The sequence below is a fragment of the Ammospiza nelsoni genome, chromosome 18 (assembly GCF_027579445.1).
Source record: "Ammospiza nelsoni isolate bAmmNel1 chromosome 18, bAmmNel1.pri, whole genome shotgun sequence".
NCBI classification, from domain to species: domain Eukaryota; kingdom Metazoa; phylum Chordata; class Aves; order Passeriformes; family Passerellidae; genus Ammospiza; species Ammospiza nelsoni.
Window position 1 is genome coordinate 785,349 of NC_080650.1, and position 24,948 is coordinate 810,296.

The 24,948-nt window shown below is 45.6% G+C and overlaps 1 protein-coding gene across 1 annotated transcript in view; it reads left to right on the forward strand.

The window, feature by feature from the left end:
* LOC132081425 (transmembrane protein 132D-like) overlaps positions 1–24,948 on the forward strand; it is a 185,319-nt gene that overhangs the window by 52,718 nt on the left and 107,653 nt on the right. Inside the window, exon 3 of the mRNA XM_059485140.1 lies at positions 18,645–18,788. Within this exon, the coding sequence (XP_059341123.1) occupies positions 18,645–18,788 (144 nt within the window). The remainder of the gene's footprint in view (positions 1–18,644; positions 18,789–24,948) is intronic.

The window sequence follows — 24,948 nt, forward strand, 5'->3', positions numbered from 1 at the left end:
ATGTAGATCTAGTGCAGGATGCTTCCAGTGCCTGCTCAAAGCCACAGCAATTCATTAAGTTATTGTCTAGCTGACGGTCTTTCACTTCAGCCTCTGAACTTAGCTGAGTGCATTTGAGCATGGAAATAATCCTTGATGTTCTGTGCCCCCTCTGGTTGTGTTCAGGTTTCTGTCTGTGTTTTCAGAGCAGCCAGATACTATTGCAATAACTGCTCTGAATAGACTCAATGTTTGTTTGTTTTTCTTCCTCCATTGTCTTGGGAAAAGCCTGTAAGGATGGCACTTGGCAGAGATTGCTCTGGCCTTGTCAGACAGAAGCAGACTGACTGTAATGTGCTTTTTTCATTTCTCTGAGAGGCACCGAGAGATTGGCTGTGCATTTGTTACTTAAGACAGTATTGGTAAAATCTTTTTCAATTACGGCAGACTTCTCATCTTCACAGTGTGGCAGATGTGGCTTTTTCTAGAAGCTGAGCTGGATGTGCTGCAGCCTGGAGAGATGGCTCACAGCTGAAACAAAGCTCTCGGCTCCGGTGAGGCATTTATTCCAGCCTGAGATGAACATCTCCAGTGGCACAGTCTGGGGATGACTGCCAGGACAGGGCTCAGGAAGCATTCAGATCACAGCTCCTCACTGGTGGGAGCTTGTCTCCATGGCTGGCTGCAGCACCACACCAAAGTCAGGGACCAGGGACTCCGAAACCTGCCAGGGACATCTCCTCATGGCTCTGGGTGTCACCTGAAAATAACCAAACAAACTGTGTGTGTGAAGTGTAGAATGCATTCACAGAGGTGCTGACAAGAAATCTCAGTAGTCAGAGATGTTCTTTGGAGGACTGTGGGACATGCTGCTAAATGTGCTAGGAAACTTTGGAAAAACTAGAAATTATTAGTATGTGGTTACCTGCTGATTTGTATTCCTTAAATCTGAGTAAATGCTAAGGCAGAAAAAGTAGATACAAGACTTTTGCACTTAGAAGATTGATTTTATCTTTAGGCTTCATAGTGTTTTACAGAAAAACGCGACTGCATTTTGTAGTCAGGTGAGCTGGAGGAAGAGGTGAGGCTGAATTGCCCAGTGTCCAGGAGAGTTGATAATTTCCCTTCAGTGCTGCCAGGGTGCCTCACATCCTTGCTGTATCAAACACGCTGCCAGGCTGTGAAGATAGGTCAGACGATACAGGGGAACAGCAAGGAATTTTTCTCCTTTTGAATGTGATTTAATAGACTCTTCTGCTCTGTTTGCCCTCTGAGGGAGCCAATAGATTTAATACCCAATTTCTCTCATCTGCTATCAGAATGCAAATGTGATGGCAGATGAATATACTTTCAAGAATGCTTAACCTAATGGGCATGTAAAGCCTGGTAATTACCAGTTGTTTGTCTCCTCGTGTATAATGGCTTCAGTAATAGGCAGTACCACACACTGAGATCTTGGTGTGGGCCAGGGCCACATTCCAGTGCAGCTTCTCCTGCTCTTCCAGTGGAAACAACAACAACAAAAATACAATGTCCTCATTGCAATTGTTCCATTTTCAGTACCCTGTGAGTACCAGCTGGAATAGCAGGTTAATAATCCAAATTTAGCATTTAATCCACCTTTGATCCAACACGTGTAGCAAATGACAGAGTTTTTGTATTGTATGTGCCACACAGGCAGGGATGTTGACAGAGCAGACTTTGGGGCTTTGTGGCTGATACAGAAAGGATTCAACCTGCAGGTCCTGACCCTCCTGAGCCCCCTCTTGTGTGGAAAAGAAGCAAACAAGAAACGCAGCTCAAGGTTCATTACTCTCAAACTTGACAACAACGATAAAAGATAAACTATAATGGGAACACAGCAGACAAAGTAGAAGTTGGTCCATCTTGCTCCCTGCCTGCAGCACGTTAAAGCCATTGGGGACAATGGACTACAGTGGCCTGAGCTGGGCTGGGAATCAGCTCAGCAGCTCGTGTTGTATTTCAGAATTCGTGTTGGCACCGAGTGCCACCCTTGTGCCCATGCTGGGGACACACCGAGCCCGAGGCAGCGCTGCCTGCCCGGACACCTGCGGTGCTGCTCGCACGCCAGAGCCGGGGCTGCCTTTGGGTTTGTAGCCATTGCTGGGTCTGCAGGCTTCTGCCTGGGGCTGAGCGACGGTCTGAGAGCCGTGAAACCCCTGCCTGGCTTTGATAATGGGAAAGAAAAGGCAGAGCCATGGGCTGGGTTGGAGTCTTGGCACTGGAGGAGTGTCCGGGCAGGGGTACCAGGGTCGGTGCCAGCTGGGCAGGGGCAGCGATGCTATCCCGGGCAGGAGCGGCTGTGGCAGCCCCCGGTGCCCGGGCTGCTCTGCCGTGCCAGAGGGAGTCATTTCCTCTAACAGGAGCTACAAAGTCTAATTGAGCCCGTAAATGTAACTCCCCCATCGCTCTTAAAAGTTAGGTGCAGTAATCATGGATTTTTCAACTGAGCAATGTGAAGTTGAAAATGAGCTGCAAAATGTGTTTAAAAAGCTCTATTTTCTAAGTGATTAGCTCTCACTGAATCCTTGTGGCAGCATGTGATCAGTAACAAGCCCAGCTCTATTAGAATACTTTTATTTATGAGTGACCAATATAGACTCAGCTGTCATCACTTCTCTCTTACAATCTGTTTTCTAAATAAAATCACAACTTAACCATATGCTTGACAGAATTATGTAGCAGCTTTAGCGTGTTTATTTTTCACTCTGCTGTATACATCAGTCCACACTCAGCTTGAAAGTCTGTTCTTTATTGCAGTTGTAAACTCAGCTGGGCCATTCATGCCCCGTGGGTATTCAGAGAACAGGCATTCAGTCAGATTTGTCCAATGATGCTGCAGAGGAGGCAGCATTCAAAATCCTCGAGAGGTGCATCGCCCTTCCTTCACAACAATGATGTTTAAAGGGTTGAGATTTGGAGAAAATTGTTTGATGTACCCGTCTCTTTTTTTCCCTCTCTTTTCCCCTCTTGGCAATCAGTATTTCTTACAGGATGAATCAGAAGCAAGTTGTTCAGATGTTGGGTTTCTCTTTGGTTTGGCCAGCATAAAAACGGGCCGGGTCCCTGTGCCACAATGGTTTGATCTGTGGAGAATGTTATCAGCTGATTGGGGGAATTAAAACCCGGCCAGCTGCCCTACGGAGCTCAGCAAGCCACCAGTAAATCTTTGTGGTTCCCAGGGAAAGGTGGGCTCGAAGTCAAAACCCAGATATAAACAGAGAGAGAAGACAAATGTATATATTTCAATCCCAGTAAATTGGACTTTGGTACATGTCAGAATTGCTCTGTATTCCTTTGGAGCTGAAAACTGCAGCTATTAAGGCAAAAGAAGTGATTGCCTGAAATCCTAATATAGACTGGGGAGAGGGAAATGGTGCTGCAGGCAGGTAGAAAATGACACCTCGTGGTGTGCCAGTCACCCACGCACACCTTGCAAATGGAGCCATTAGGGGAGAGCAGCTGAACCCAGCCGGGGCTGATGGGCCTGGCATCCCGCTGCATTCAGCTTGGATCGGGGCTTTGCGTTTTTAGTTTTTCTCTCTAGTTCATGGCTGATGCTTTCAGAGTGTGCCAGCACCTCCTGACTGTGCAGCCAGACCCAGCTGATGATGGTGCTGTGTTCTCTCAGCATTGAGGAGCTGCTGGAATTGGGTTATGGAGATGTGTAGGGGGATAGAATATAAGAAAATAAAGATAGTGTAGAAAGCAATCTCACCCCTAAGGAGTTGCAGCTGGGCCAATTATCAAAGATCAGGGGCAGGCCTGACTTTACCAGGCCACAGCTGTACCCAATGAGAAGAAGATGCTCTAAAAGAGTGGGGTGGCTGGGTGAGAAGGGAGCTGGAGTCAGTTGGTGCTTTGTGAGGAACAGTCAGTGCTCTGAGAGCTGCCCACCAGAAACACCAAGAAGGTGTGGAACTTGTGTGATAAGGAGACAACAGCGTGGAACCCCTGCAGTAAGATGATAACAGAGAAGGTAAATCTCGGGTGGAGGCTGCAGAGCTGGGAGTGGGATTCACGTGGGAGAAAGGGCCACGAGCTGACTGCTCTGCTTGGCACAGCCAGCCTTTGTAGGCAGCGAGGAGCTGGAAATGCAGGCTTTTCTTCTCAGTACGTCAGTACATCTTTTAAAATAAGAAATATTTTCAAATATTTCAACATCATTTAGAGAAATGTATGAATGTGTACTCTGCTGTTTGACAGACACAGCTTGGAAAATGTTATTGACTATAGCACTCTTCTTCAGAGTTAGAGTCTGCAACATAAACCTCAACAACAAATCAGGCTAAGTGGAGCCTGAGTTTATCAAATACATCACAGCGGCACAAATAAATAACATAACCAGAGATCCTTGGAATCCCCAAAACCTCCAACTTCTGCGTCAGAATTAAATTAGTCACGTAGCTGTTGTGTTCTGATATTAATACATGGTGGCTTTGAAGCACAACTCAAGTCTAGAAGAGTTCTGTTTAGTGATAGAGAATTTAAAAATATGTTTATAAAGGGAAAGATTAATTTGGTGAAGTGACAATAATTTCAGAATAACAAAATGCTTATCCATAGTAGATAGTGTCATCTCCTCTCTGTTCCTTTGTGTACGCCCTGCTTTTTATCTTATGCAAATGATGAACTACCTTGCACTGTCAGAAGTTGCACTTATCTTTACTAAGTGCTAATTAGTAACTACGTGGCAGAGTCCCATTTTTAATGATGTGGAAACAATGCAGGTGGGGTTGGACAATAGTGATAGAACAGGTCCCTTTCTCTGCTGTGCCAGCTGCAGGCAGCCCAGGGAACCCTTCAGTGAATGCGGAGCCGCACGAGCTCCTGTGGCTCGGGACAGACAGACAGACAGACCTGCCTGGGACAGGGAACTGACACAGGGACAGGGCTGGGCTGTGTGGGGCAGCTGAGCTCAGGTACAGCAAATCACAGCACAGTTTCTGTTTTGTTGAGAGAATTTGGGGAGCTGCAGTCCCTTAAGAAAGCTGACAGGTGTGGTGCCTCTCAGGGTATAAGAATACAGGGTGCCCCCTGTTTCCATGGGAAATTTATAAGATCAGTTATAAACCTTTGGTTTTGAGAAGATTTAGTAAATTGTTCAGAAGTTTTATGAAAACAAAGTATGTTCTGGAAGTAATATGGCTTATTTTGAGATCTATTATGGATGCTGAAAGTGTTCCCAACCTTGAATAAATCATATCACATATTTTAACTACCTGTCTTGGAATTCTGAACTGAGAAATAGACATAATAAATAATTTATTGTGCAGACCAGGAGCAAATATGTGTATTACACCCTTTGATTTCCAAACACATCTTGCTAAGCAAAGGCACTTGGTTTAAAACAGCTTTGCAATATTCCCCAGTGTCTGAAAACCAACTTGTGTGCGATGGCCCTGCGCTATCCTGAGTGAAATGCAGGGGCAGTTCCCAGCAACAGCAGTGGCAGCTTTCCAACCCAGCGCTCTCCTGTTCTGTTCTGCCAGTCCTGGAGCTGATTTTGGGAGGTGCTGCTTTCACATCAGCAGCTTGAAGAAGCTCCCATTTGTGTCAATGGCAACAGCCAAAATTTCTGATAGGAATTTTAAGTTAGCCAGAAAGAAATTAATGGACTGAGAAGATCATCAGTCATAAATAAATGTGTCTTTATTGGGTGAATGCTGAGAGGAAAAGACCAGGAAGGAGACAAATGATGATCAAGGACTGGAGACAGAATGGGGAGCTCTTCAGGGACAGAAATGAGAATGAGGTTTGCTAATTTCTGGGCAGTGAAGAACATGCAGAAGTGGGAGTTTTCTGTGTTTAGGGAAATGGGATTTGGATAGTCCCTAGAAAACTACAAAGGAATGCATTCCAGAACTTGAGGATTGGTATAGAACTGAATAAACCTCATGGGAGCAGGGCTGCCATTGATCCATGGCTTCTGTGTGCCAGGACAAGAGCCGTGCAGGGAGCTCTGTTTCTGGGCATGGCCTTGCCAGACCTTTTGGCATTGTTTTTCCAGCATGGTACAGAGCATTTCTCCTCTCTGTAAATATTTCTTTTCAAGAAGCAGCACAGAAGTGCCCTTTTCCTCAGAGCCTTGCTGGCACCCTGCTTTTTTGATGTCCCTGTCACTTGCTTGGCGTGGCATGGGATATGATCCCAGTTCTCTCTCTCTCTCCCAAAGGTGAGGGATGGTATTGGTACAGGAAGGTGGCAGATGGAGGAGAGCAGAGCTCATTTTCCCTCCTCTCCTGTTGCAGCTGAGGAGCAGCTCTGTGCCATGATGCCACCAGAGCCCAGCAGTGTCAGGAGGGCAGGGTGAGGCCCCAGGGGCACGCAGGGTGTGAGTGCAGTTCCAGAGCTCTCAAACACCCTCCCCAGGCTGAGGAGCTCTCCCTGTCACTGCTGGCTTGGTGAAACCTCATCTGTGACCTCTGGAGGTGCAGGAGCCTGATGGGACTTGCAGCAACTCTGCTTTCAAAGTGACTTCACAGAGCATGAAACTTGTAAGAAGAACATTTAAAGTCTCTTGCTGGAATTAATTCTGATCTGACTTATACCCAATTTCATTCAAATCAGACAGTGCAGATGAGAGCTGGCAATTTGCATAGACACAGTAATTTGGAGAGGGCGTGCAGAAGAGCTTTTTAAAATCCACATGGAGTTCGTGTCCGCAGTCTCTGAGCATGAGTAAAATTGAAGAAATTCTGAATTCTAAGTCATTTTTCCCCCTCTGACTCTCTTGTTTGCTCAAGTCCAATTATTCAGAATCAAAATATCCTATTATATCATGGACTAAACAGGCACGCTTTGCAGCTGTGTTGGGAAATGAATGGACATTTGAAAACGTGACTCTCTCATATTGCTGTATTATCATTAGTTTGAGTATGTGCTGCAAATAACATTTTGAAGACCAGGTTTCCTTTTGACTTTGAAAGACATATAATGAGCTAAAATCTTATTTTAAATTGCATTCTGTTTCTTTAAATGATATTTTGCTATAAATTTCAGTTTTGTCTAATATTGCATTTAGCCATCTTTGGTTTTCAGCAGGTGATAGTCTCTTGCTCCATCACCACTATCAGCAGCAGCTTCAGTTTTAATTAATTCCCCGTTCTGAGCACATCCCAAGGCAGTGCCATGGCACTGATCAGTCAGTGCATAACCAGATATGATAATGGCTCTGATAAGGAGCAGCACACCCAGTGACCCACTTTGCTCATGTCAGTCTAACTCTGCTGCAAGGACAAACCCAAAGAACATCTGACACAGGTAATTCCCCCAGCTGCACCCGGGCAGTGTTCCTGGCAGCCCTGCCTGGTGCTGGGCTCTCCAGTGCTGCCCATGGCCTCCCTCCCTCCAGGGTGCATTTCCCAGGCAGGTGGAATGAATTAATTAGTGCAGCCCCTGTGCTGCTGCAGAGCACACGCACGAGCAGGGATGGCTCTGTCACAATTCAGCTTCCTGGAGGGAAGGTCTCCAAATTAGCCTTCAGGAGGGCCTGTCAGATTTATTTTTTTCTACTTTTCTTTTTCAGTGTGTATCATTTTAGTAATTCTCCTCTAGCAGTCACTCCCAGACTACCCGGCGGATATTTTTGGAAGAGGAAAAATTTCTTTATTTTGCAGAAAACCTTGGGGCTGATTTATTGCCCTGTGTGCCTCCAGCCCTGGTGCTGGTGCATATCACCCTTGGTGGCTCTGCCCGTGCAGGGCATGGTGCTGGCCTGGCACAGGTGTGCCAGCGTGCCCATGGCAGTGCCATGAGGTGGCAGGAACAGCCTCCCCAAAGGAAGCTGCTCACACACTCCCCATCCCCACGGACTGAACAGAGTAGGGTGGACTTCAGTGGCTGCTGGATTTCAGCTGGTTTTCTGCAAATTAGCCCTGTTAGAACAAGTAGCTCTCAAAGATGATTTCAATATGAGCAGATAGGGATTCCTGAAACACATTAGGGGGTTTTGTCACTGAGATAGGGCTGAATTACAGGCTTTGCCAGGGATCTTATACAGTCCTAATGGACTGTAATCCATGTAATACGACAGGTTTGTGATGGAGATTACTAAAATATTTATCCCTGGCATCTTTCCTTTTTAATACATTTGTTTTCTCTCTCTGAAGTGAAAGCAATACATTGACAGCAAACTAGAGGTATTTCATCAGTCTCTTATCAGCAGCCAGCACTAAAGCCAGCCAGAAGGGTTGGGGTTTTGAATAGCATTTATTACACTGTGTTTTCTGTATTTCCTGACAAAGCTCCAGGAGAACCTTTGTAGCCCCAGAGAGCAGACTGACTCCTGCTTTTCCAACTCAGAGCAGCCTGTGCTCAAACACCTTTGTTCCCCCAGCCCACACTGCACACATTTCCTCTTCTGCAGCTCTGCATTGTCACCTCGGGGTCCCCAGCCCAGCACGCTGATGAAGAACAGATTTAAATCCAGATTTAAACACTCCCTGGGCTGTCAGTGCCTCCCCCAGCCCCTTCCAGGGCCGCTTGTTTTTGTGGCTGCTTTGCTCCTTGCAGGGAGCCCGTGTGTCATGGCTCCAGCATTTGCTGCTGCTGGGGCTGTGGTGGCAGGGGCTGGTGTTTAATTAGTTTAATTAGTGTCTCTGAAGTGCCCCCAGCTGGGGCTGCTGTTCAAAGGCCTCACTGAGCCACCTTTGGGATGGGGGCTCCAAAGGGAGCTCCCTGGAAAGAATCAGTGTGCAAAACGCTCCACACTGCTCATTTCTGTGAGCTGTGGGCTGAATTCTTCATTGCCCTGTTTGTTGATTCATCCTTTGCCTCTCTGCAGTTTGGGAATAAAACAGTGATGTTCAGAGCAATAGCCCTGTGTGCACGTTTTGTGCAGGAGAAATTCCAGCTCCAGCTGGCAGAATGTTCTTTGTCAAGCAGATGTCTGCCTTTCCCCTGTCTTAAACTCATTAAAAACCCCAAACCCGCTCAAACAGTCTAAAACACTAAAGCCCCAGCCAGACCATGGCTCAGAAAGGAGGATTCAGAGGTCTCTGCAGCTTTTGGCATCTCATTTGGGAAGTGGGGGTTTAATGGGTGACGCCTGAAACCGGCCCACATTCCTTGGAGTTTGAAACCACGAGGGGAGAGGCAGTGTCTGATAAATTTACAATTTAAGTTACTTTCCTGGGCTCCTTTTCGTTTTTCTCTCTCTGTTGTGGTTCCTTCAGCCTCATGTTTCATCACTCTCATCCCTTCATCACCCAGCCACTGTGGGGATGTCTCAGTTGCCTGCTAAAACAGCTTTTATTCTCTGGTGGTTTCTGTCCTAGGAGCTGGCAGCCAGGGATACAACGTTTTTCCTGTCAAAGGCAGCTGTCTAGTGGTCACTTCTTCCTGGAGGATTTTAAAAGTAGCAAATTAAATTAAGAGCGTTAATGTTTTTGGCTACTGGGCTTTTGCTGCAAGAGCAAAAAAATGTCAGTCCTTGCCACAAGTAACATCCTGCATGTCTGCTCATTAAAACTTTTAAAACCCTTTTTTGATAGAGCAAATTGGTGCCTAAAATTTCATGCACTGAACCTGGTGTCCAAGGCTACAAGGATTTAATAGAAAAGAGCAGAAAAATTCATGTGACTTGAATTCTTGCTCAGTCCATGTTTTAAGTTCCCTCATTCTGTTTCATGGTGTTTAACTTGGAGCACTGTGAAGGACAATGGGGGTTCTCACCCATTTGAATCCCACAGAGGGTCCTTAGAACAACTGTGCTGGGACAAGAAACCTCTCACTCCTCATCTTACACTGACATGCACAAACAGAATAAAGCAGTGCAAGGACATGCATGAAGTGAGGCTGAGAGATGCAGTTACCATTTTTCAGGATTTATATGTGGAGAGGATCAGTAGTTCTTCTTGGAGAGCAGTCAACAGGGGGTTTGTGTTGCTCCAAGGGATCTCTTCTGCTTGTTTGGATTAGCCAAGCCTTTTCCTATGGCTCTTCAAGATGGAAATCACAACCAAAGCTGTGCCCTGGCATGCGCTGGAGTTAACTGCTGCAGCTGGATACTGACAACACTGTGTGTACCCTGCATTAAGGGCACAGGATAATTCTGAGCAGTGTCATTTTGGTATTAATTGAACTCCCTTCTGCATCAGTGGCTTCACTGAGCTGTTAGGCTTTGCCTGCAGCAGAGCTCCTTGCTGTTATTTAGCAAATGTTGCTTTGGTGGCCACTCGTGCAGATGACAGAAAGGTGGTTACATGTGGCATTATAAGAGCTGTAGTGTTCAGCCTGGATTTTATGTATATAACAAAAATTCCTATTTGAATTACTCAGTGAATATCTATTTATGCCAACAGCAACTCTTTGGAGCAGTGCAGGCTTTTTTCCTCCACTGAAGAATTTGCACCCTTTATTTATACAGTTCCTTTCTCTTTGCTGTAGCCCTGGTGCTGTAAACCTTAAGTAATGTCATCAGGAATCAGTGGAGATGCTCCCAGGAGGGAGGAAAGGTCTGTGCAGAAAAGGCTTTTCAGGCTGAGGGTTTTTGCAGCAAAGACTGCTCCATGGGTTTCTGTGCCTCAGCTGCTGTTCTCTGAACATCTGACACGCGTGTCATTGAGTGAAGGACACATGGATCCGTGGGTTTAGTTCTGGCCAAGCGAATGGAACGGTCCAACTGCTGCTCCTGTGTCACCTCCTGCAGGGAGCTGCACGCAGCAATGGATGAGAGAATGCCTGTGAAAGAGAGCTAAGCGCTCACAATTTCTGTGATGTCCAGAAGATGATTTTATCTGCAGCTGTGAGAAGTTGCTAGGGAACAGAGCTAACTCATTTTTGCTGATGGCTCTTCGTTAGAGCTGTGGAGCAATGTTCCTTCCGCTCTCGGCACTGCTGCCTCATTCTGCATGAGGATGTGACTTGGAAATGCCTCAGAACTGTCCTGCTGCTGGAGTCTGAGAGGAACTTTTCAGTAAAGAGCATTTTCCAGGTCACTGCCAGCAGCAGCCCGTTCAGCAGCAGTGCTGGCAGTCCCCAGGTGTCACCATGGAGGGCTGGGAGGGCAGGGTCAGTGTGGGGCCCTGGGAGGAGCACTGGGCTCACAGAGCCTTTGTGGGGTGCAGCCCCTTCAGCAGGGGACAGGAACATTTCTGGAGGCTCTTGATGTTCTCTGTGGCTGCTGATGCATTTCAGGCTCAGCTAGAAGCACCTGCTTTAAGATGCACACTCCTTGTCATTGAGCACCAGGCAGCTGGGGCACTTGGGGTGGTGGCTGCTTGAGGAGGCCAAATTCCTGCAGTTTTGATTGCTAGCAGCATCCCTCCTTTCAAGGCTTGTGAAAGGTCATTGGCCAGGCCATGGTTCTGAAGGAGTATCTGCATCCCTCAAAAACTGCCTCAAAGAGGCCCTGTACCAGGCACTGCTTTCCAGATCAACCCAAAGAACTGGTGTGACCAACCCCATTGCTTCCTGGTCTATACAGAGAATATAAAGCTCTGCTCTTATTTCTGCAACGTTTTGGAAGACTCATGGTGCACAATTCACCAGTTGTTTCTTGCTTTTTCTGTGCTCAGTAGTGTTGTCAGCCAATGCAAATGAACCATAAGAATACCCCCACTTGTTGCTTTCCCACTCAGCAGAAATGTATATATGTACACATGCACATGCATGTATACACATGTATGCATGTACACGTGTGCATGCATGTATACACATGTGTATATGTACACGTGTACATGCATGTATACACAGGTATGTATGTACACGTGTACACGCATGTATACACATGTATATATGTACACGTGTGCACACATGTATACACATGTGTATATGTGCACATGTACATGCATGTATACACAGGTATATATGTACATGTGTGCACGCATGTATACACATGTGTATATGTGTACATGCATGTACACACAGGTATATATGTACACAGAAACACGGAGGGAAGGTCCCTACAGCTCTCTGGAAGTGTTTTGTTGTTCTGTTCTCTTTCCTCCTCCATCTGCAGTGGAGGGCTGGGTGATCCATACATCCCACGGTCCAGCAGCAGCCCCAGCCCCATGCTGCTTGTGCTCTCGTGGCTGTTCCAGAACATGTTTTTCACCTGTGAAATGGGGCAGATGGCACTTTGTTTTCCCTGCACAGAGTGCCCAGTACTGTGCTTTGTTTTTCCTGTCTTTCCTTAAATCTAAGTCTAATTTAAAAAAATTGCAGGTTGCACAAGCTGTGCTGTTAGCAGCTTTGCTGCTGTTTGGCCAGGAATGAAAGGGATGTGCTGCATTGTTTGCTTTCTTACAAGCAATTTAGAAAGATTTCAGACCCTACACATTATTTTTTGCATTTATTTTGGAAACAGTACTTTGAAGCAGTCCACGGGGCTCCCAACCACTTTAAATCAGCAGGCAGCAGTGTTTATCTTTGCCTTTCATTTTTGTAAGCAAACACCTTGCTGCACAGCCTGAATACAGAAAGGATTTGCTGTGCTCTGGCTGCTCGCTGGTGCTCTGTCCTGCAGGGAAGGTGCTGGGCAGGGGTCTCCTCCTCCTCCTGCCTCCAGCACCCTGAGCAGCCAGAGATGCAGGGAGCAGGAGGGGCCCCAGGGCTGTGGGAAGCCTGTCCTGACCTTTGTGTCACACCGGGAGCCCAGGATGGCTCCTGCTGGGGGCACAGGGTGCCATTCTCAGCTGCAGTGCCTCTGGAGCTCTGCCTCCTGAGCTTCACCTGACTCGGGGTCTCTCTGAGCAAAGCTCTGCTTCTGCTCCCACTGAGCCTTGTTTGGTGAGTAAACAGAGGTCAGAGCTGCAGACTGGATTTGTTTCTGCTTTAAATCGATCTGTATGCATCCTTTCCTTTTGGCTCTCCAGAGACTTGTGTGTTTTACATCTTGCAAAACATGTTTTAACAAGGACCTTGTTTGAAAGGCACAGGAATAAAATCTGAGTGTGTGTCATGTGTGCAGATACCTGCACCTGTGTGCAGGACATAAACTTCAGCCACAACAGGCAATTTTTGGTAGCCCATGAAATACACATTACAGACAAATCTATTTTATTTAACTCCTGGTATGCACAATTCAGCTTCTGAAGCCTAAATAGTCTTGTGGCCTTTCACTAATTAAATTTCATTATAAATCCACCTGGGCTATGTTTTTGTAATATCTCCCTTTGAATGGCAGTGGCTTGGTGGCTGTGTGGAATGGGTTTTCCTCCTGAAATGTTAATTAGGTGGAGAATGTGTTATGCTTTGGAAAAGCTGCATTGCAAACCCATAGATAAACAGATTGATTTAATTTTAATCTGCTTTCATGGTGATGCATAATGATAACTGGTTTGTGTCTCACAGGGCTGAAAACCACAGACCTTAATAAGAGTTTGTGGGTATATCATACAGCTTTAAATAGCTTCTGTTGTGCTAGACCGCTCTCCATAAATTATTCCATCTCCATCAGCATCTCAGGGACTCCCCATTCTCTTCTGCTGTGGATTTTCAATCAGTGCAACTATTAGTGTAATCTGAAGAAAGTTGGAGGTATCTGCTCTGAAAACAACTGCCAACACTGGTTTGTACATCAAGTATTCAATGGGGAGAGCAGAACCAAAAAAGCCTTGCAGAAGCCAGCTCTGCAGATCAAATCACAGCTTCCAAATCCTACCTTTTATAAGCCATGCCAAAATTAATTATGGAATTAAAGCCAGACATTCAGATGGTTGGTATGAAGTGTTTTACTACATGACCTGTTTGTTGTGATCTCCCTTTCGTGCTGAACTGAGAAAGGTGCAATTCACTTCAGCCAGTCCTAGAACAGCTGGTTTAAACAAGCCCTTCTCAAATACTATTTCTTCCATTGATAGAATTTCAGCTTTAAAGGTTTGTTCCTGATGGGGAAATAATTTTTGGGTTTAATGGTCTAAATTTCTTCAGGGGTTTGTGGTAGATACAGATCCAGAAAGCCTTTGTATGCTTGGTTTTCATGTGCTCCCAGCAAACGTGCCTTAGGTCTGACAAAGATGGGTGAGTTGTGCCTGTTTTCTCAATGACAGCCACGTTTTATTTTTGACTGATGTTCAAAGAGCCTCTTTCAGGCTCAAATTCTGTCCTACATTAGCTTCAGCCATAAAACGCAATGAAACTGCAGAGGGAGACAAAAGAAGAGTATGACCTCAAAGTGCATAAATTTAGCATCACCCCAGTGCTGCACATAAAATTGGAGATGCTGGGAACACAAATTCCAGCCAGCCCTCCCTGTGCTGTGGAATGGTTAATGTGATTTCATCTACTGAGGGCTTCTCAAGTGGGAATAGATTTTGGCCCAAGGGTGGGAGACTGGACAGACAAAGGGCTGGATTACCTCAGGGTTTGTTTTCTCTGTGAGTCTTGGCCTCATGCTTTGCCCTCTCACTGTTGTTCAGTCTGGTGAGCTCTGTAACATTCCTCATTCCCATTCCAGTGCTGTTCGTGAGTTTGCCAGCTTCTCTGGCATTCACAGACCTGCTATCCCATATTGCCTTCAATTCTGGTACTCCAGGGTTTAAAAGAAACTCTGTCCTGAAGTAAAGCCAGAACATTTGTTGTTGTTTTCCATTGTTTTGTGCATTTGAATATGTTTGTTTGAGCACAGAGGCCTCAGGGAGCCGAGGAGGTTGTGTGCAGGCAGTGAAACATCAGGATGTAAATGTCAGTAAAAGTGTTCTGGTATCAAAACGGCCTCATTTAAGCAACATACAGCTCCAGCCTGACCTCAGATCCTGCAGAGATGTCTGCATTTAATGTAGCACAGCATTAACAGGATCATTCTGCACTTCTTGCCAGCAGAGACAGCTCCCAGGGAACTCTGTGAGTGCATCTACAGCTTAGTCATGCCACAGCTGCTGGCTGGATTTTACATCCCATGGTGGCACCTGGCCCCACACTGCCTGACTTCAAGCATGACATTTAATTCTGGTCTTCAGAAGGCCCTGAGGAGTCTGCAGCTCCTGCTTGGTGGCTGGAGGGTGTCTGGGTTTGCCCTTAGCCCCTTGCAGGCTCGGGGAGTACAGACAAGACAAGGTGTTCCCAGCTGCAGCAATTTGTTCTTGGATGCAGAGGGGATGTCACTGGAAGGAGCCACCCATGGCATTGTCCCCAGCAAGAATGGGCTCTGGGCAGTGGAGATGTAGGGCTGGGAATGCCTGCAGGGTTTGAGCAGGGACTGTTCTGCTGCTGGCTTACGTCAGTGCCTTTGACTTCCCAGTGAGTGCAAACTGACCTGATCCCTTTGTTTCATGCCATGAGGAGCTGTGCTCAGGCCCGTTTCTGCTCACATTTGGCTTGTGTTTGGTCGGAAATGGGCGGTGGGGGAAAGCCCGTCCCCAGCCCTTCTGCTGCCGTCCCTGCTGCCCAAAGGAGGTGGATGTTGGCAGGGGAAGGCTGCCACCCTGCTCTGCTCTGCTCCTCTCCGTGGCTGGGTCAGGGTCAGGCTCTGGGCACGAAGAAACACTGGAGATAAACAGAAATAGAAGCCCCTTCCAGTTATTTGTGAAATGCCTTGGGGAGATGCAGTGACAAGGCAATCTCAGAGGCCACTGTGATGTCTGGTGGGTGCCCAGGAGCTCTCAGAAATGCCCCCTCTCACACAATTTATCTGCCACCTTCTCCTCGCTGCTGGTGACAAGATGACAACCAGCGGTAGCAGGGTGTTAACAGGCTCCCTTTTCTTTTTCTCCTTTGATGTAGAAAGTAGCTCTCTTTCTCAGAAGGACCATGAAAGGTTCCCACAGATCTTTGCCCCGAGCACTTACAGTAATGAAAAGCTAACTTCAATGTCACGGGTCTGAAGCATCTTTATTTAGAGCTGTTTAGGGCTCGGATTGCCTGTTTGTTTGTGCTGTGCTGGAAAGGGGATGATACTTGTGTGCTCTTTAGGGCTTGGACTGCCTGTTTGTTTGTGCTGTGTGTGAAAAGGGGATGATACTTGTGTGCTGTGAGCAGGGCACTGCCAGAGTGAGATGGGGAGGGGAACCCAGCCTTGGCAGGGTGTCGGTGCCCAGTCTATCCTGGGCAGGGCATCTGTGCCCATCCTTTGCAGGGTATCTGTGCCCATCCCATCCTGGGCAGGGTGTCTGTGCCCAGCCTGGCCTGGGCACGGTGTCCACGTGCAGGAATGACGCAAGCTGAAAGCTGAGCCCTAATGGTTGTAAAGTGCAGAGACTGGAGGTGCTAAAGCAGCCTCTGTGATAAATGAGAGAGGATGCTGCCTGCATTTTAATTGCAGTTGCAGCCTCTTCCATCACTAGAGTAAACAGAGTGTTCAGTGGGTGAGGGATGGAATTGGGAATCACTATCTTTATGCACTTAGGTAATGCATTTCCTTGATTTCAGTTGTGATGTATTGATTCTGGGAGTTCCTTCTGTGCTTTTCTTTGCTTCTCCCTTCCCTTGATTTGTACCCTGTCAGCATTGACGAGTTTTTAGGGATGTGGACTCCCAGGGGCTTTGTTTGCCATGATTGATTTGGTGCGAGGGGTGAGCTGCTCAGGAGCCTGGGAAACTGATGTGAGCAGTGATCCAGAGGTAAATAACAGCCAGGAAGGTGCTTAGCTGGATGGGCTCCTTGTTTGAAAAGAAACAGAGAAACAGCAACCCCAAACCAGGCACAATTCAAATGTTTATGGCCTTCCTATCCTCCTCTCCACCAAGCAGACTCTGCCCAAAGTGAAGTGATGGGCACAAAACACTGCAAGCACTCCTGCTGCAGCCCAGCCTGGGTGTGTGACCGTGTTCACTGGGGTCTGAGCATGAGGGAAGAGATGAGGAGCTGACTCCATGTTCCAGAAGGCTGATTTATTATTTTATAATATATATTATATTAAAACTATACTAAAAGAATAGAAGAAAGGATTTCCTCAGAAGGTTAGCTAGGAATGGAAAAAGAAAGAATGATAACAAAGGCTTGTGGCTCATACAGAGTCCGAGCCAGCTGAGTGTGACTGGCCACCCCAGTGTCCCTGGGGATGGGGATCATTCCTCTGTCACTGCTCTGGGCTGGTCCCCAGCAGTTTCCCTTCCTCGAGGTGCAGCAGGAGGGCAGGACCAGCTGCCAGTCCCCAGGAGTGGCTGAAGACACGTGCTGAGAAATGTTTCACCCAGGTTGGGTGGCCTCTTTGTACCTCCCTCTCTGAGACATTGGAAATGGAGTTTAATTTCCACTCTGCTGTGACCGCTGATCTCTTGTCCTGAGGGATGTCTGCTCTAGCAGCACTGTCTGCACCTGCTTAAAATTCATTTTGTCAAATTAGCATAGGAGAACTTGCACAGAAATTGGCAGCCTCCACGTATTTATTCTTCCAGGTGTGCTAAGGAAATTGCAGCCACTGCTATTGAGTTAGTGCTGGAGAAAGGAGATTTAATCCTTTTTGTTCAAGACAGTTGAAGGAATCCTTTGGCATTTTGTTCTGAAAACATCTGTGTGGATCTTGTCCTTCAAAGATTTCCTGAGCAATTTCGTGCGGGGGCAGAGCTGACAGTGCTGTTTGCTGCTCTGCTGGCAGCAGCTGCTCAGACAAAAACCTCACGTACCTTTTGGGGTTTCTGCCCAGAACTGAGAACTCGCCATGGCACTGAGTGCATTTTGTGTATGAGAGTTTTAGCAAATGTAATTAAAGTCTCATTTCCTGACACCTCAGGAGGCTTGACCACAATGGACTTCTTGTAAACACATTCAGGAACGAGAAGTTACCAGCACCAGGGACTCCTCGTTCAGTAATTTGGCCAACAGTACATTTATACCTGAGGGGTAATCCTGTAGTGCCCTGAGGTACAAATTCTGGAAAAGAGAGAGGCAGAATTAAAGAATGCCACACCTGATGAGAGGAATTGAAACAGATATTTGAAAGTGCATCTCTCTCTATATAAAGTCCCTCTTCTCCACTTGTAGTTAATAACTTTTTATTCTGGTTGTTCTTTCACCATGCAGCCCCAGAAGTATTTTACTAGCACTGAGAACTAGAAAGCACCACCTCTCCATAGGAGCCAGCCCAGTTTGCCACATGGCTTTTCCTGTTGTTGAACCTCTCATGCATGGAAACAGAGCTCCACAGAAATGAGTTGCTTTAGGAAAAATCAGAATATTTTAAAATAAGTATTTTCAAGTTCAGAGCCGACAGGACAATGAAACACAACAGTACTAAAAGAAAATGTTGTGAACTCAAAGAGATGATGAAAATAAGAGCAAAGATAAGGATTGTCATCTTAGAGTAATCCAGAGAGGGAGGAGAGAAAGGGTGGATTTTGCTTGTAATGAGGCTTAGCAATGGCTCTTCACTCCAGCACCCAACTCCTTTCTTTTCCCACTAAAACTGGCACTTTCTGTGCCAATGCAACACCTTGCAGCCAGGAGAGAGCCTCAACGTGCCCAATGGTGCCCAGAGTGTGGGCAGGAGCGAGGAGCCTGCTCCAGAGCACACCCACCATCAATCCAGCTGTGACTGAAGCTGTAATTTCCATTAGTTCAGTCAGATTCTGTCTTGATACAATTTCTTCAAAATATGAACGTCTTAATTAATTCTCTTATCTCCTTTCCTCGTCCTGCTGTTGAACTCTTAATGAGTGGTGGCATTTTCTGTGGGGCAGTAATGAGAACATGACGATGGAATAAGGAGCAGATTGAGCTGGCATTTCCCATCTGATTGGTGCAATATCTCCTTGTTCTCCAGGGCCAAGGTGAAGAGAGGTGTGAACGTTTTCAGTGTGAGAGCCAGCAGCCCCTACCTGTGGGACATCAGGGAGAGTGTGGATTACACTGGCAAGTATGCACCAGCTGTGGTTGTGTGCCAGAGGAAACCTGCTGCTGAGAACAGGTAGGTCATGGCTGCTTTCAATACATTTGAATGATTTTAATATATTTTCCTATGGTGCATGAGGAAATGCTTTTGGAAAAGCTGTGGCTGTTGTTGTTCAATCCACCACACGAATGTTACTCAGTCCTAGTGCTCAAAGGAAGTGAAAACTAACAGAAAATGCTGTTGTCACAAATGATTTGGAAGAACTTGTTTCATATCTTTGAGCTTGACTGTGAATAGTTAATTTTTTTTTTAATTATCTTCATATGACTGTTTGTGGTGGAATTTTTTGGTTTGGTTTATTAATTTTGCTTGAGGTTTTCTTGGTGGATTGTGTCCCTTTCCTTTCTTTGTTGGGTTTTTTCCTTGTTTCTGTTTTGGTCTTTTGTGACTATATGAAAATGATGTTGAGGGTGAGATTTATATGAATTTTTGATCTGCAGAAGAAATAGATTTTCTGTTTTCCATTCCCATTCTGCAACATTGACGTGTCTTAAAATGCCTTCATCTGGCAGGTGGATGTTCCTTTTTTAATCACAACTCTTTGGTTTAATGAATACATTTTTATATAATGTGCTGCTTCTTGTTCATTGTTTCTGGAACTGCAAGTCAAGTGCACATTTGTAATGACCAGACTGCCTTTGTTTGGGGCTGGCATTGCTGATAGAAAAATTCCCACTTTATGTGTGATTCACGTGTGAAATGTTACAGAATCTAACAGGGTTTGGGGATTTATTACATGGTTTATGACATGTAAGTAAATACTTTCTGAACATAATAATTAAGAAGTTTCATCTCCTTGCAATCTGCCTGTATAAAAAAAGAGGAAGGGAAGAACTTTCCTTGGTAATGACTTTCTGCTTGTGATAGCTCAGATTCTACACAGTTCCTTTGCTATAGATGCTGAATTTCCCTCACTTAAAGCAAATATTGTCATGTATCTGGCTGAATGGCATTGGGCAAAGCAGAAATGTGTGTGTATGCCAAGGTGGGAGCTCCCTGTGCTGGGCACAGTCTGTCACATTCCTTAAAATCCCCCTTCAAAGCTACTGGAAAACGGATGAATATTTTCATTGACAGAAATGGGCATTGGATCAAAACCAGAGATTATTTCAGCAATGAGTTTTCCATCATACTTTATCTTGTTGGGCCCATAGAGTGCATTTGCCTGATTTCTGTTTCTCAGCAGGAAAATGTAAAGCAGCCTCATGGGGAAATTGAATCTTGGCAACTTAACTTCCCTTCACTATTCATCATCCGGTGGCAATCCTTTAAAATGACCCCTGGTACACAAAAAATAAATTATTATGTCATCTTTCATGCAGTGGTTGTGGATTCTGTGTGCTTGCACAGGCTGGGTCTAAACATTGCTGGATGGTTATTGAAAGAAATCCGGGGTTGTGCACAGATGTTACTGGAAAGAAAACCCAGGCAGGAAAAGGTGTTCATGTACCTCTCCTGTGACTCTTGGTTTGATTTGCTCCATTGAGTTCCCAGCTGAGATTTTCTGGTTTTCTCACTTTTGAGAACTTCTTCCTCCCTCTTTGGAATGAGTGCAAAGTATTTGCAATTCATTACCCAGTATATTGTTTTCCTCATTAAATTTAGTTGACTCTGTTTAGCTCTGCATTTGAAGAAGCAAGATCAAGCATTACGTGGGGAAAGAGCACATTACATGTGCTCTACAGATTCTGGGAAATGATTTTATCCTTATCTAGAAGTGTTTGATGTCACCAAATAGGCACACTGGGTCACAGTTAAGTAATGAGGTCCTTTACCAAATTTTTGGCCTTCGTAGTTCATTTAGAAATTACAGAAACTCTATTTGCATATTGTTTAATTTCTCCTAAAAAGCAGAGGTCTGATCACATGGATGCAAAGGTGGCAATGTTAATTAACTGCAGATTCAGTACCTTTGTGTTCCTGATAGTTTTACATGGATCAGAAAATAGTGTTAATAAAGCTAACTCAGTGTGACAAGTGTAATTTCACGGCTTAAGGAGGCACTTGTGCAAGTGACAACCCAGAGCAGAATGCCAGAGCCTTCCCAGCTCGGGGTTTGAAATATATCCGTCATTTTGTTTGGAGAGGTTCTGGCAGCGGCAGCTTATCGTAACAGGATTAACATATAAATATTATCACAGCCAGCAGGGTGTTTTCAGATGAATATTAACAGCAAATATTATGATTCTGTCTGGGAATAACTAATTAAGCCCATCTGTCAAATACGATTTGAAGTTCTCGTGCCTTGCTTATTACGGGCTGGCGACAGTGTTCCAGATTAATGGTGAAGCAATTAGAAAGTTCTCCCCAGTTCTTCTGATTTCCTTCTGAGGCAGTAATAATTCTGTACCACTCTAAATCCAGACCCAGGAGATGATTAGATGGGTTTGCTGCCTGTAGCATCTGCACAGCACTGCTGCTGTTCCCTTTGAAGCACAGATCCCCCGCCCTCTCCTGGCAAGCAGGTGACCAAACAAGCAAAGAGAAAATGCTGTGGGAATGAAGCAGTGATCAGAAATGGGACTGGGGAAACCCTTCCAGCACTGGCTGAGTCTGGGAGATGCATCCTAATCTGTGCCGTCCTTTACTCCTGCCCTGGGAGCTCCTGATTTTATTTTTGGGAGTTCCCCGTGTAATGAGGTGAATGGAGCAGGAGGGTGAGGTTCGGGAGTGCTGCATTTGCCGAGTGTTTCCTTGGCTTAGGGCTGTTCCTCACCTTACCCAGAATGGGCCTCTCTGCTGTGCAGGGGTGATGGAGAGGAGGAGCAGCCACCAGGTCAAGCTCTGGATTCCTGTTCTTCCCCTTGTTGCTGCTGGACTGGCACTGTGCCCGCTGGGATGGGCCTGGAGAACCCTTGGGGGGCTGGAGATGAGGATTTATTGGGTTTTCCTCCTCTGCAGAACACCACTGGCTGAAAATGAGGATTTATTGGGCTTTCCTCCTCTGCAGAACACCACTGGCAGTGCTTCCCTCCATCCACAGCTGCTGGGGACACATTTGGCAAGTTGGTCTGGTGTGATAGTAATGCGTGTCACGATTCTCTTACAATATTCTGTTCATGTTTATATTTTGGGGTAGGAATGTTTGTTACTCCCATTCCATTACCGTGCTCTGTGCCTGTGGCAGGGATGAAGCCACTGATTCAGTCAAATACAAAATAATCACAGACAAAGCATGGCCATCTCTGAGTAGAACCGTAATGAACATTTCCTGCTTTATCACCAAAAGTGTTTCAGTTATATAACGGATAATTTGCTTGGCAATTTCCTTCCCTTTTTCTGGAAATGTAACAAGGACAGCATTTGTTTTGGTACTTTTCCTCCTCAGTTCTGTAGCACTGAAGGAGTTGCTGGTTTGTGCTGCCTGAAACCAGATGCTGCTGTCAGAGAAACGGATTCTCAGTTTGAACTGCAAGTGACTAAATCAGTTTGTGAGAACGTGAGCACAGTGAGAGACAGTAACAGGATCTTCTAGGCTATATTCTTCATTTATTCCTGAAAGTCTCATTTGTTCATGACACTGCATTTCAGGGCTTCATTTTCTTAACACTTTTATAACTGAAGAAATTAACTTGATATTAAATAACAACAGGGGACTAGAAAATGTATGCCAACACTGCCTTTGATTTTCTACACAATGCTTTCTTTGTATTGCATTTATGCCATTGTCCTTAGTGCCCTGTTTCTCTCATTTTCCCATGCAATTATTAAATATTTTCATGTTGTAAATGCAGTGAGCTATTGCCTCACCCTCTTACTTGTTGCATATGCCAGTACATTTGATGGACTCCCAAGAGTGCTGTAGTCCTAAAACACTTCTGAAGCCAACAAGAGCAACAAATTTAACATAAATAACAGCCTAATGGCCACAATAATTACACTCTGTCTCTTGCTGGTGTTCATCAAAATGCTTCATAAAATCAATTTAATGTTTTAGATCACCATTAATTTTTTTCCTTGCTCCCATGTGCTCACATGACTTTGTCACCTAGAAATGGATTATTGCTTGGAAAGAGAAATTTCTACTCTAAAATAAGAGAAAAGGACGTGTGATGTAGTAAAAAAAAATCCCTTTACATTTTGTCACATCCCATCCTGTGGGAATCACGTGAACTTCACTTTGTCACTATGAAATAGAAGCAAGAAAGAGATTGCAGAAATCAGACTTTGAGAATGGAATATACTCAAGGGTGATGTTTTCAGAGCTGGACAGGCCCAGTGAAGGGCTGGGCTAGGCGGGATGTTGGGGATTTTAGTGGCAACCCAATGCATTATTTGTTTATGTGAATTCTAAGCAAAAAAAGATTTCTCCTATTCATTCTTTAATCCTGGTCTTATTATTGAAGGAAACAGGAGGGAAGGGAGAAAGGTGATGCTTTTATGTTCCAAAATTGCTTTCTGAGAATAATTATTCAGCCCTAAAAATTATCTGTTCACTCGGGATTGTTGGTGCTGATGTAATACATTAGGATATCTCTTGTTGGGCAGGTGGAATATGTTCATTTAACTCTGAAACAGCAGGGTTGAACTCCATTTCTGCTTCTGAGACGTGTGGGTAATGATCAGCTGCAAACATATTTACCCTGGGTGCTTTTAGAGTTTCATGCTGTGTACACTTTGGGTTTTTCTGTTTCCTTCCTGTGCTATTAGAAACCTCCAGGCTTCCAGGAGTTTGTCTGTTGTGATCATGTTAAAGCACTGAACATCGCAGAAGTCATGTTTACATTCCTCTGTTTGAAGGCAATTAGTCACAAGCCTCCATTTCTCATTTTAAAGCTTAAATGTGCCCTCAGAGAGAGAACCCCTTGAGATGTTGAGGCAAAATAAATTTGTCTGAACCAAGCCTCAGTGCATTATTATTTTACATGCTGACCCACTTTTCCCATTTTTTAAAAAAGAAAACTATTTGATTTAGCAAGAAATGCAGAATTTTTCTTGAAATCATTCTATGCAATGCTAATACACTAGAAAAGATGTTTATGGTTATCATCTGGGATCAAACAAAAGGAAAGAGATGAAATAATAACCAATTATTCCATAAAGGCATTATTAGCCAACTCTTTCACCTGTTGGTTTGAGACATTCATTTTAAGAAAGCACTTCAAAGGCACGGGGAGGGCTTTGGCACCTTAGGGGGCACAGCTGGGTCTGGCATTCACGTGGAGCAGGTAACCCAGGGAACTGCAGCTCAAAGGGCAGAGATGGTTCCTTTAATCTCAGCTCAATCTCAGGCTCTCCCTGGGGAGCACGGCTGCTCCTGCTCCTTTGGTTAGGGCAAGATGCTGCTGCAAGTGGGAGAGGTGAGAACCAGCACTGTCCTTCGAAGCTGTTACAGAAAATAAATTCCCTCATTCAGGGATTATCCTTTGGAAATACCAATGTGTGACTTCCATGGTGCCCCAGATGTGCAGATCTCCTGGACTGGAGTCCTTGGAGCAGGATATTGGCAGAGCAGCTAATATTCAAATGTCCAGGGATCACTGTGGGAGCTGTGCTGGCTCCCCACACCCAGGGAGAGCTGGGGCTCCCAACTCCAGCTCTCATTGCATGTGTGGGAATAACGACATCGTTCATCAGTAAATACAACTGCTAAAGATGTTGTGTTCCTTTCAGAGGGGTTTGCAGGAGGTCTTGTTTATCTTGGCCGTTCTTATGTTTGGCTCTGCTCTAGTGACAGTGTGTTGCAGGGAATAATGACAGACAGGGGGGCTGCAGGCTGTCCCTCAGGGCCAGGCTGTCCACACCTCCCGCACAGCTCTGCAGTCCTTCTCTGGTATCCAGAAACCCTGGGGGGAAATTCTGTGTTCTCTGCACTGTCACAGCTGAGTACAACCTGGAAAAGTGTTCCTTAATTTGAGCTGGAGCAGTTCCACGTTCCCATATGGCAGCATCAGGGTAACCCACCCCAGCTCAGCCAGCTGTGGCCTCAGGGCACAGCTTGGAACAGAGGAATTCTGGCTGCTTGTAAGGAGGATGCATTTCATTTCCTGGCCTAGTTCATCTGAAAGCATGTTACCCCTTGGTATATTGGATTAGATCCTACTGGGTTTTACTTCACTTACAGAAACAGTCATGGAAGGCAGGGCTCTGTGGGTACTTCATGTATGGGGCTCCCAAAGGACACCAAAGTGGAACACAGAGCAGGTATTCAGTGTTCCCTGTCCATGAACTCAAC